Source organism: Anopheles ziemanni, chromosome 3 (assembly GCF_943734765.1).
Source record: "Anopheles ziemanni chromosome 3, idAnoZiCoDA_A2_x.2, whole genome shotgun sequence".
NCBI lineage: Eukaryota > Metazoa > Arthropoda > Insecta > Diptera > Culicidae > Anopheles > Anopheles ziemanni.
In genome coordinates, this window is record NC_080706.1 from 54,199,907 (window position 1) to 54,212,051 (window position 12,145).

Consider the following 12,145-nt stretch of genomic DNA (forward strand, 5'->3'; position numbering starts at 1 on the left):
TAAAAAATATTTACAATTCAATGGGGAATAAATACACACGTTCTCGCTAGCAGGAGTTCGTCCTGAGGGGGAAAAGTGGGCGAGGCCGGAGGACGAGGCCATCGATTGGCTTAATTTGGAAGCAAAAAGCAGGAAGCAATGGAGGAGGAAGCGACCGATCGAAGCGTAAAAATTGCCCGCTGGGATTGCGGGATCGTACCGCTTGGTGATCGTTAGCCTAGCTCCGGTGTGATGTGTCCCCGGTCCTTGTCGAGGAAGAAAAGTATGTAGCCGCCCCATCCCGAGGGTTTGGGTCGCTCGGGAAAACGCGCAGATGGGCAATTCAATGGCAAGCGATCGGTATTCAAAGTCGCTACCAGTGCAACCGCCTGTGCGAAACAATCCATCTGTGGGGTTGGTTTGCCCGTTGGCGGTGCATTCTGCGGAGTTGTTATGCTATTTGTACAGTGATTAGGGACCGGGCGCGATGTGCGGCCAGTGAAGATTTATTTTCTTCACCTCGTGTGCGACACGGATGGAAAGGTTCGGATCGTATCAAGGTCTGTGGCGAAGGCGTGTGAAAAATCGTGAAGGACATCAGCCCGGGTAAGAAAATGTAAATAAATGACTTGGTCAAATAAAAACACTACAAGTGACCACACCATCCACACGGATTCACAGCCAGCCAGCTCGCCGCCAAAGCGAGCACAATTATCGTCATAATTGATCACCTGGCAAAGACGATGACGACGGCGACGATCGGGCTACCACTAAACGATCACGCGTTTTGTCGTTTGAGACGGTCACGAATTCCGCGAACATCACCCATCGCTGCGCTGGTTCTGCATTAATAAAATTATTATAATTCGTTTTATTTGGAGCACCCGCGGTGCTTCACTGGGGCCTCTTTCCCCCCTGGGCCGCGTTATGATTGATATATTATGCAAACGGTGTGTTTCGGCGGCGGTTTTTGGCGTGTTGGGGTTGCGTCCCGTTTTTTTTTGTTGCTTCGCCTCATTTCTCTCACCCGTGTATTCATCATTTCGCTAACTAATGTTATTGGTTTTTAAATTTGTCAAAACTTCCTTTTCCAACCCGTCGGTGATGATGAGGATCTATCGTCACATTTGTGCCAGTTGTGGTTGGCGCTTGGCGTGGAGGAATGAAATATGGCCCAAATGGAAACCCCAGAATGACCCGGACGCCCGATGAGTGAGCGATAAATAATAAATTTAATGCTCTGGAATGAAGTCTTCAAGCGGTTTGCGGTCGTTTCTTGGAAATATGGAAATGCGAGCAGTTTAAATCCGCGTGCGGTTTTCAGCAAACCTTACGTCGATGAAAGTGTTGAATTTTATGAGGTTAAAAGAAAATAGATTTTGTTTTGAATTTTTACTTGACTGAATCGGGTTTGATTTTTCCGCACGATGAATAATTCAAATTTTTCAATCACTACTCCTCTCTCATGTTTGCTTTGAGATCAAAACAACAGCATTTGTATCAAACATTGGACTGGAAATATATTTTCCCGAAGAAAGTTCGTAATTGCCCAACACCGTGCAATTCGATTTCGGCAGTTCGCCATGGTTCCGAGTGCGTGAAATTGCTAATAAATCCCATGTTTTGGTGATCGATGCCGCGACTAGAGGCACCGCATTCCCGTTAATAAAAAAACAGACCTAGAGAAACGTACCCTTTTCGGGGACGGTGTGTGTCGAACGGATTTTCCGTTCTCCTTCCAGAGGAAGTCTTTAATGTTTAAATAATAATCAAACGCACGCGGGCAGTGAAGATGTTTTGACAAAGGGATGCACGGGAGAGGTCTCTTTCGATTTTTTAGAACAACTAGAAACTCCGGATGAAGTTGGTCATGGATCAACAAAAAATGAATACAATAATTTAGAATAATTAGCGTACAGTTAGGTTTTACCTGTTCCCAACTTCATTCACCTGGGGTAGAATTCTTTTCAACTTGGTCGTAGAACTAACGTGGGCAAACGGCGTCTAGCCTTGATTCAAGGAATGGGCGATGTTTAGGGGTAAGCAAATGGCTATGAAGAAGCCACCGAGCTCCGACTGCTCGTCATGGTTTGTCCACACTGTGGCATTACATTTTCTGTTGTGCCTAGGATTCGACCGGCGATGGCGCAATCAGTCCGGTCGCGAGAAACACCAGCAACGCCACGAAAACATAAAAGCAAAATCCAAAAGCAAGCGCGGAATAGGCGCACTGTTACGTCGACGGGGCGAGGAGATAAGCACAATGTCGAAAAGTTGGAGTCTTCAAATTTGTCAGTTGTGTGATTAATGGTCGAAATTTGAAATTGAAATGAAACACTACGAAAGGCGCAACGATTCCTTTTTCCTTCTTTGAAGATTGGTGGGACGGAAACGGAGAACATGGCGAAGGGACGAACATGAAACTTACTTATCTCGCAGGTCGGTCCGGTCCATCCGGGAGCGCACGTACAGACGAAATCTTTCATCGGCTGCGGACCGTTGGAGGACCCGGAAGCCGACGAGCTCGTCGATGAGCCGCCGCTTTTCCCCGACTGCTCCTTGGAGTCATCGCCGGAGCTGGCGGATCCCGATGGTCCACCACCAGCGCCCGGTGCACCACCACCACCCCGCCCGAAAGGTTTTCCCATCGAGCTCATGCCGCGCATCCCGCGAACGACGATCGAGGCCACGGTCGAGCTGGGAACGCTGGGTGACTTTTCGCTTCCGGTGAGGGCGCAGGTTCCGCCATTTTTGCACGGCTGCGGCGCACAGGGATGCTCGACGATCTCGCACCGCTTCCCCGACAGCCCTTCCGCGCACGTGCACCGGTACTGGTCCGGGGCCGTATTTTCACACGTTCCGCCGTGCATGCACGGTTCGTGCGTGCCACAGTAGTTGAGATCTGAGAAAAAAGAGAGAAAAATACGCAAATATTGTGTCAAATATGGAAACTACGTGTTTTATGAACTATTGTAATAAATGAGGAAAGATGTGGATTGAAAAAATCTGTTAACTATTATGATTGACAAAGACGTTATCTTCAAATATTGCTTTCTTCAGCAATAGACCATTTTCTTTTTAATTATAATTTTAATCAACTGGGGTATTTATTATTGCCATTAAATCATTTGAATTGTTGCTCAATAGTAAAAACGCTCATGCCAAATTCATACAACGTAAAGATAAACTTCTAAACTTCACGTCTTGGTCGAAATTTTATTTAAAATTGCATTTATATAGTGCGAAGAAAATTCAAATTTTAATAATTTTTGAAATAAATAGTATGGACTAACGTTAAACATAATATGTCTAATAGATTTGCCAGCATGCATGTTGCGCAAGTTTCGAAACTAATTAAAATGGTACGTATTAATATAACATAGAAGATTGTTGATTCATATTTAGACGTGTGCTTGCAACTTCTGCATTTTGAATCATCTGTTCCACCTCCTTTTCCATTGCTTAGCGAGCATACATTAAACAGATGCAGTTAGTAGGTAACAGTTGTTCCAAATCGTTTCGGACACTTGTTGGAGCGTTCTCCTCGGTGTGTCCGCGCTGGTGATGTTTTTTTAACAAGTGCGTGCCAGCGAGAAAGCACTCGAAAAAGTGCGTGTTTCGTAACCCGCTGGTGCACTTGAGGTGCCATCACAAGTGTGCAAGTGTGTTTTCCCTTTGATTCGCGAGACCAAATCAACACTACACAAGGCACGCGCGCGCTAGATCAGCAGAAGGTGTAAAGGGTGTTCCGGTGTAGCCCGCTGCATATGTTAATCGTTCGAGCAATTATGAGCCGGCTCGTGAATAGGGATGTAATTGATTGCAATTACACTCATCTGGAGTGAGGGTGCGCTGCCAGACAGAACCATTCCAGCTGTCGGAAATGTTATGACGAATCCCTCACCCTAGCTAACCCTCGGCGGTAGACAGAGTTGGTGACTCTAGACGGTGCTTCCTTCCGTTCGCTGATTGATCGATTTGACAATCAACGGTTGGCCAGCTACTGTTTCCTACCCGCAATAAAGTATACTTCCGCGTTACAGTTTTCCATTTCCTTCCCGAGGGATTTGTTTTTTAAAAAGGAACAATACAATAAAATACCCGAACGAAGGTAACCGATATCAGGGCGCCAAAGGAAGGGCCTAGGGGTGCGTTTTGGCCAAAGGCAATGGAGAGGGTATAAATTTCCCCCTTTTAAGTTTCACATCGGGTTCACATTTATTTCCCTCCCCGTCCATTTCCTACCCCTCTGTTGTGTCTGCGTAAAGGGCAAACAAAAAAGTAACACCAAACGGCTTGATTTATGGGGGTTTGTCAACCGAAAACTCATCCCACCCAAGGAAAACGGTCTATCCTTTCCATTGGCCTACTCGCAACACACCACACATTTGTGGTCGCGACTTTCCGGACGGCCAGCGGCACCCTTTTTCCCGCCCGCCGAAGTCACCGAATATCGTCACGTCGGGTGGAAATGGAGTGTCTCGAATTGGATTCGATTCCTCGATTGCCCTCGCTATTAAATTTCAGAACACCAACGACGACGTCGACGGCGGTGTTGCGATCCCTTCGCGGTTAAATCGATGACCCATAATATCCTGTTTAGGGTACTTTGGGCTCGTCCGTCACCGTCGGTAGCTTTCCAAGGAGGGAGCGCATCGCATAAAAATTGCATCCGAATTGAGTTGATGTTTGTTTGGTAGAGGGTTTGTTTTGGTCCTCCACTTTGTTACTGTATGTTTTGTACGGAAAACTTATACCTTATACACGATGGAAACAGAGCGCTGCTATCAATCTACAACCAAACCCATTCGATTGCTGCTCAATGTTGTCAAAGGTTGCCAAATGAGATTGGCCCTTCAGGAAGCACGTTCGTTCGTTCGTTTCGGCTCGCTTCGTTCACTTTTACGTGTAGACCAATTTTCTCTCAAAACGAAAGAGAAACATCATTAAAAAAATGCTTCCAATTTAACCAATACCATATCGTAAGCGATAAGATTAAACAATAAAAAATTAAATTTCAACTTAATTAGGTTTTTTCGCGGTGTTCCATTCTCCTCCGGCGTGTTTTGGGCAAACTTATCGACTTGTACCTTTTTTCTTTTAGTTTTTCCACCACATGTGTGCTGGCGTGCGTCTGTGTTTCTTTATCGGGGTAATGCATTGCAGGTTGGGTGCCGTGGGATTTTGGACGCTCGCACACAACGCACACGAAACGCATATGAGCAGCTTATCCGAGCTCGACGTGGGGAGGAAGTTTATTATTAATCGATTAATTAAAAGCAATGCAGGGCGTCGTGCGTCTTCCGATATGGACCCGACGGTAAGCTTCGATGTTTAATGTGTTTTCTTCCAATTGCACGATGGTTCGGTTGGGTTTGGCTTTTTTTGTTTCGGTTTTTGGATGCAGTTTTTTGCCTTCGAAAATGCTTTAAAAGATTTCGATTTCCCCATAAGGAGCACGGGAAGGGTAAATGAAGCGGAAGACTTTGAGAGTGGAGGGGGGCTTTCTCTTACACGGTTTGCTTGCCACACATGCCGGGTGAGGTGTGTTTGGAGGTATTGGGCCTGGCCGACCACCGGGCGGTAATTACCCCAGAAATGATCGGTATTTAATTACGAATCTTGCACCGCAGGTCCCGGTCGGTAAAATGGACCCGGGGCCGAAGTAGATCGAAATCGATTTCATTTTTCATCCGAACGAGCTCGCATTAGGGACTGGTGGAAATCGAGTACACCGTACATTTTGGCCGAGCCTAAGGTCCGCCCTTGTGCCCCCGAGCAAGGGTGCGGGTGAGCCGGTCAAGCACCGTTCCAACGGTGGCGAGGGGGAGAAGAGGAAAGGATACTAATGGAGGGCTGAGGTGTTGTGAGCACGATCGCACCGTCACGAAGCGCGTTCGATCGGAAAGCAGCACATTTAACGGACATTGCGCGCTAAATACACTCTAGCGCAATAAAAACCGGAAACGGGGAATCCGGATGTGGCCGTTTGAACTTCTGCCTTTCGCTGCAAAACGGTTCCCTTACGGTACCTACCTTGATCGCAGAGGATTCCACCCCAGTTGGTATCACAGATGCACTGCCATGCACTTCCGTTGCAGTAGCCGTGTCGGCAGCCCGGGTACACCATGCACTCGTTGCACAGCGGACCACGCCATCCGGGGCGGCATCTGCAAAAGAGCAAAGAAAGAGGGAGAAATTGTAGACATTTTTCGAATTGATAACTTTTCATAAATCGGTGGTCGGGGGAAGGGAACGGGGTACCGGGGAGTTGTGAGTGAATTTGATAACCGGCAAAAGAGCCGACCAGTGGGTTGCAAACGCACAGAAATTAAATGGCACGTTTCCACGGTAATTATTCACGTCCGAGCTGCGAATTGCCTCTTCAGTTATTAGCGAAACCGAACGATAATGTGGCGCATGTGACAAGATGTCTGTTTTTTATCTGCCTGCTCCCACGTTTTTCTCCCCAAAATTCCCCAGCGCGCGCATAAGTGTGTGTGTGTTTTTGCATTTCTGATGGCGGCTTTTCCGACCGACTTTCTTTCAACTTCCACAATGTCGTTTTCACGCAGCATGTCTTGATGGTCGCCAAGTGGTGGCACGATGCCGGAAAGATCTTTGCGGCATCAAGTTGCGGCTGATGACGGCAATCGAAGTGATGCGCCTCTCGAGTGCACCTTTCACCCCCCACTAAACCTCTCCTTCCATCCCGAGGGGTCACTTTTGGGCCGGTAAGTGGTGTTTGTTTTTCCTTTCGGCCTGCCGATGGCCGCGTCTTGGCGTAATGAGGCACGATCACGCGTTTAGCGTAATGGGAAGCCTGCTTTTTCGAGCACGGGTTTTCGGGTGGTCCTCGGGTGTAACGTGTCGGTTGGTCACCGAGCGGGTGTGACCGTCGTGTGGCATTTCGGCTGCTGTGCGGGTCGATTCTTTTAAGTGGTTCGCTTGTTCCCGCCGAAGAAAGCGGCGGCTGAAAGGACTCGGTTGATTGGTTTGTTGCGTCTAACAATTAGCACCGATGCCGTCGTCGCGCTAAACATCATCGTTATGTTTAATGTAGAATAATGGGAATTTTCATGAAATGCTCCTGTAGCTGGGTCAGATCTTGGTTGGAAAGCATTTGATTTCACTCCCAGTCCGTTCGTAGTTCGTTTTACGGGACATTTTCTAGCTGGATGCCTTACCTTTTATCTTTTTGTTTGTTTTGTTTTTGTGCTTGCGCATGAGCATTGATTAGTTTGATTAAAAATTTATTGAAGCACGTTCAAACTTGGGTCAAGTTCTTTGAAACGTCAAACATGTTAAAAAACATTAATATGTTATTAATTTTCTGAAAGTAATCATATGGCTAACTATTTATCGGACATTGATATAACCCTAAAATTGTGTATTTTCCACGGTTAGCAATTGAAACAAAAATGTATGCTTAGTACCAAAAGAAGGAAACATCGTACGGTTTTAAAAACAATCACATAAGTTTAATTTATTTTCAAATGCATCAAATATTAATGTTTTTACCTTTATACTATGCATTACCTCCCATAACTTTGAGGAGATTCCCCAATTATTGGAGTAAAATTATTTGAGCCTATGAAACTCCGGAAGACCTAAAACTTTTTTACCGAAACTGACACTGTACTTTTATAAATTAACACTGTTTCAGAGATTCATCGAATTGCTAATGGAAACCCGGCGAAACTGCGATGGCGATAGCCATCCGGAAGCCATTGTTCACCCAGCATCCCGCTGCGTGCTGGTGACAAACCACTTGAAAATGTGATCGATTGGCCTCGCGGATAAGATCGATCGCTCGGTGAGTAATGAACCTTTTCACGAATTCACGATGAAAAATGTTGCCCCAGCAACTCAACGGCCGGATTCGATTCAGCGACGAACCTTGGGCCACCCCGTCGACGATTACGGTGGCGTTGCTTGGGGCAATCATTTGATTCTGTTTTAGTTGGTTAGACTGTCAAATAAAATAAGTTTTGAAAAGCACCAAGAAAAGGGAACCAAGAAACCGAAAGAAACGACTCATCGTCTCGAGCAGGCTCCGCTCGGTCATCCTTGGTGGGAAAAAAGCAGGCGACGAGGAAATCAAACGTGATTCAGGCCGTGGATATTTGCTGTGATTTCAGCTCTCGAAGATGAAACGCCAGTGGAGGGGGGGGGGGGGTCCGGTTTGGGTAGCTTCTGTTTGTTTTGTCTTTGCGGTTGCTTCCTAAGGCTCCCCTTTGGAATCCCTCCCCTCACTCCGCCCGCCCTGTTAAGCTGCGACTTCTTCAACACCAAACGCCAAAATCTAACACCGAACCGCTTCATAAAGCAAAGAAGTGCCTTGTTGTCGCTGGGAAGCGGGAGAACATGAAGGCAGCAGGGAAGGCGGGGCAATCTTTGGCAAACACTCACACACAGGTCGAGAGGCAAACATTTGGCCGCCCATCCGCCGCGTGAAACCGACCGCGGTGGAGCCAAACGTTTGGGAAGCTCAAAGAAAGAAGGACAAACGTAAAAACTTTGAGAAAAATGGTTGACCCCACCACCCCCGCTCCCCGGTCGGGAATGCTGCTGAATGGTTTTCGGTGTTTTAGCTTTTGTCTTTCTTTTCCATTTAGTCCGCGGCTTAACGAGGGTCAAACGAATGAGCGACCCACTCCGCCGCCCTTATGCACCGGCGACGACGAAACGGAAAAGGGTAGTTTCGGGGCTGCAAAGTTCGGGTGACCGTTTTAGATGGGGAGTTTTCGTTTTTTTTGTCATCTTCATTCGGCTCATCGGTGGGTAAATAAAATGTCCATCTTTCGTCCGATGCGCTCAAGACAGTCAGTTTCCATGCCGATGCGGTTGCTTCCAGGTAACTATTTGTAGAGCTTGTTCTTTTTTTGTTTCGTTCCTACTTCCCACCCATCCCTCCGCACTTTTCGGCATGCCTTTCCCGTGCGAGATGGAGTCGCATTCTTCTCGTCGTTTGTGTGTGATTTCCCATTTCCCTGTATTTACCGCACGCTAATTAATAACAACCCATGGATGGACGACATTATTGTTTCCAAGCGGGGAAAAACGTGGCGAAAATTCCTTCCATGTTTCCAGTACTTTTTACGCTTCCCTGTATCCTCTCAGTTGGTCCGTTCGTAAAGGCCGAAGGACGTATTTAAATTAGGAGCTTTTTTGTCTCCGACCAAATCCTTACACTTTGAGAGATGATCAGGTAATCTGTCTGACAATCCGAAAAATGTACCGATCGTGCCCGCTTATTCCGTTTGGCCCTTCCAATTTCGGCCCGGTCGAGATCGCGGGTTTTATGTTTGGACTTGCAACAGTAAGTCCCGTGACGTGGGGACGCCCAAAGGAAAAACATTCCTCGGATTCGATCTCGATCGTGAGAATCCGTTTCTTGACCGAACAACGATTGCGCAAACGGCATTGCGGCAGAATGTTAGTTGAAAACAAGGGGTAGGAGGGCACCGAGTGCTGTGAAAAAGGGAAAACTAATTCGGGTACGGTTTCCCCATCGTTTGATTTCCACCGCCACCAGTGGACGAACTGTATCGAGGCTTCGGTGTCGGTCGAGAGGTTAGGGTGAGTTGAAACCATTGCGCTGCTCGATTGATCCTCGCGATTCCGATCGGAATCTGCTGGGCCGGGTCGGGCCAGGGTCGAAGAAAGGATCCAATTACGTTGCAAAGCATCGGAGTTGATGTACTACTCAGCATACACACACACACATACACCCGGACACACAGATCGCAACGATCAAAGACGAACGATTTGCAGGCGTTGGAGTGGAAATGTTCCGATCTCGTAACGCGTCGAAAAGTTACGCTAATCGAAACGTTTGGCTAGAGAGGGCGCCACCAGGGGAATCAAAGAGGCCTGTAACTCTTACTCAGACTTTTGATGGACTGCGGCACGTCTCGGCTTCGTCTGGAGGGAACAGAAAAGCCCGGCCACGAAAAATAAAACATCGGTTGGCACGGCTCAAGAGGAGTCAGGTTACACAATATTGACACGAAGGAAGCACAGGGAGGGAAATATAAAACAAACATCTTTCAGCAGCGACGCCGCCAAACCGCTTGTGGTGGCCGGTGGACAATCAATTTCAAACATGGATCCCCATTATGCTTCGCCACTTAGGCCTCCGACATCAGGATCTTCGGAAGGTAAGATGATATGACCATTGGAAGGAGGGGTTAAGGAGAACCCCAAGAGGCCTTCTGAGAGGGTAGGAGGTTGTTTTATGATTTATGCGTCCATGGGAAACCGACTGGTTTGGTGGGCGAGCGGGTGCGTCGATTAAATCCCAAACCGAACCCGCCCGACCGACCGACTGACCGAAAGATAACAATGCTTCCCATTTTACTTTGGGCTTCCCGGGTCACCGCTGCCCCCTCTCGCTGACCGTTTTGAAATCGAAACTTTTTTCGAACCCCCATCGGGATGTTTTGGGGAATAAGGCGGGGTGTTGAGAGAAAAAAACATTGGGAAGGTGTTGCGAAAAGTCACAACCCTTCGTAAAACGAGGGGGAAGTGTTTTGGAATCGCTCTTCCTTAGGGGTATTGCCTGGGACGGAAATTTAATATAGAGGTGCAACTTGCTATTTATTAGTCCCTGCAACAACACCCGGCTCGCTTACCTACATGGCAGCGAACATGACGATCCGCACCGGGTTCGTACAAGGCCTTTGTAGCGCGGGTTCGTCGCTTAGCCGTTCGCTCAAATCTTTCCTCCCTAAAACGAAAGACAGCGCGGAGAAGCGGTTGGCTCGGCGGCGTTGCTGCACGTCACATATCGTTACGATTTACATCACATCCATCGACAGGCATCACTTCCCCCCTCGCGCACTGTTCTTCCCGACTAAGCGCGGGGTGCAAGTCATTCTCACACGTCACACACTTGGCTGTGGAGTCGAACAAAACCAATTACAAGTTTGTGTATGGAAAGGAACGCGCGCGCACAGTTCCATCACGACTGTCCCGGCGAGAACTCCCCGTCTTCCGGGGAGGGAAAGGTAGCCTATATCCGTCCGCCATCGTCGTCATGTCCCGCGGACGGTTAAGGTGGTGACACCCCGAGCGTAGAAACAGACCTGAGGACCAACGTTTCCCAGCCTCTCCTAAGTGCTAGGCGCGACATAGTTTCGATCGCTCGATCGTGCCCCGGAGCAACCGCTCGTTCTGCGCGGGCCGAGATTTATAGCGGAATTACAGCGCTCGCTCAATTATGTATGATTAAGTGTTTATTTATTTATTATTAATTTTCCCGATCTCGTTTCAGGGTAGCCGGGTTTGGTGTGCCAGCAAATTGTCACGTGTTAGGCCGAGCAGGGTTCTCTTTGGAGGGGGACCTCTAGGAAATGCGAGCAGACGATCTAGCGATGGCCAAACAAAACACGCTGCCATATTTGTCTAGGACCGTTGGTTGTTGTTTGTTGTTTGTTGAACGCTGGCTGCAAGTAGTTGCAGGGCAGTGCATCAAAATCACACAAGCGTTCCCGATTCTCTCCCCCACACAACGGTAGTAGTTGCCCCCTGATGACAAGTCGATAAAGTGGTGAATTTATTTAACAATTGTTCTGCCGCTCAAAACGATGGCAACAAAATGGACCGCGCACCGGCCATTGTCGGGGTCGGTCCGAAATGGAGAAAAGATTTATGGCACGTTGCGTAACAATGCTATCAATCAATAGTGGGAGGGGGCTGGGCTGTGCCGGGTCAAGAAATTATGGTTCGGCGGCAAAGGATCGATGCCTGCTTGTTACGGTCATAGGGTGAGGTGAGATGCACCATTCGAGTTGGCTCGATTGAAAAGCGAACCGGAGTGCGATCCGTTTTCCACGAGTTTAGGGGGGATGGTCCACAATGTTGGTGCAAACATTGGCGCGGCTTTGGAAAGCGCTGGCCCGGAATGTTGGCCAACTTTTAATCAGGGCGTCCATTTGGGAAGGTCTCGTTTGTGTTTCTTCTCGTCGGTAAGTGGTGCGCCCTCTCACCGCTCGGTGAGTCTACGTCTTCTCAGTAGCAGTTATTTAAATGATTATGCAAACCCTTTCGGGGGGCCCACACCTAAACCGCTTCCCGGCCGTGGTTTGCGTTGTGGTTTTGCGGTTTTGCATTATTTTTTCCTCAAATTTCTCTCGCTGTTGAGCGCCTCTTTTGCAACTCC

At 48.0% G+C, this 12,145-nt stretch overlaps 1 protein-coding gene across 1 annotated transcript in view; it reads right to left on the bottom strand.

The window, feature by feature from the left end:
- Positions 1 to 12,145, bottom strand: part of LOC131289781 (protein serrate) — a 108,663-nt gene that overhangs the window by 25,555 nt on the left and 70,963 nt on the right. Inside the window, exons 8-9 of the mRNA XM_058319092.1 lie at positions 6,016 to 6,149; positions 2,408 to 2,881 (exon numbers count right to left, since the gene is read on the bottom strand). Coding sequence (XP_058175075.1) covers positions 2,408 to 2,881; positions 6,016 to 6,149 — 608 coding nt within the window. The remainder of the gene's footprint in view (positions 1 to 2,407; positions 2,882 to 6,015; positions 6,150 to 12,145) is intronic.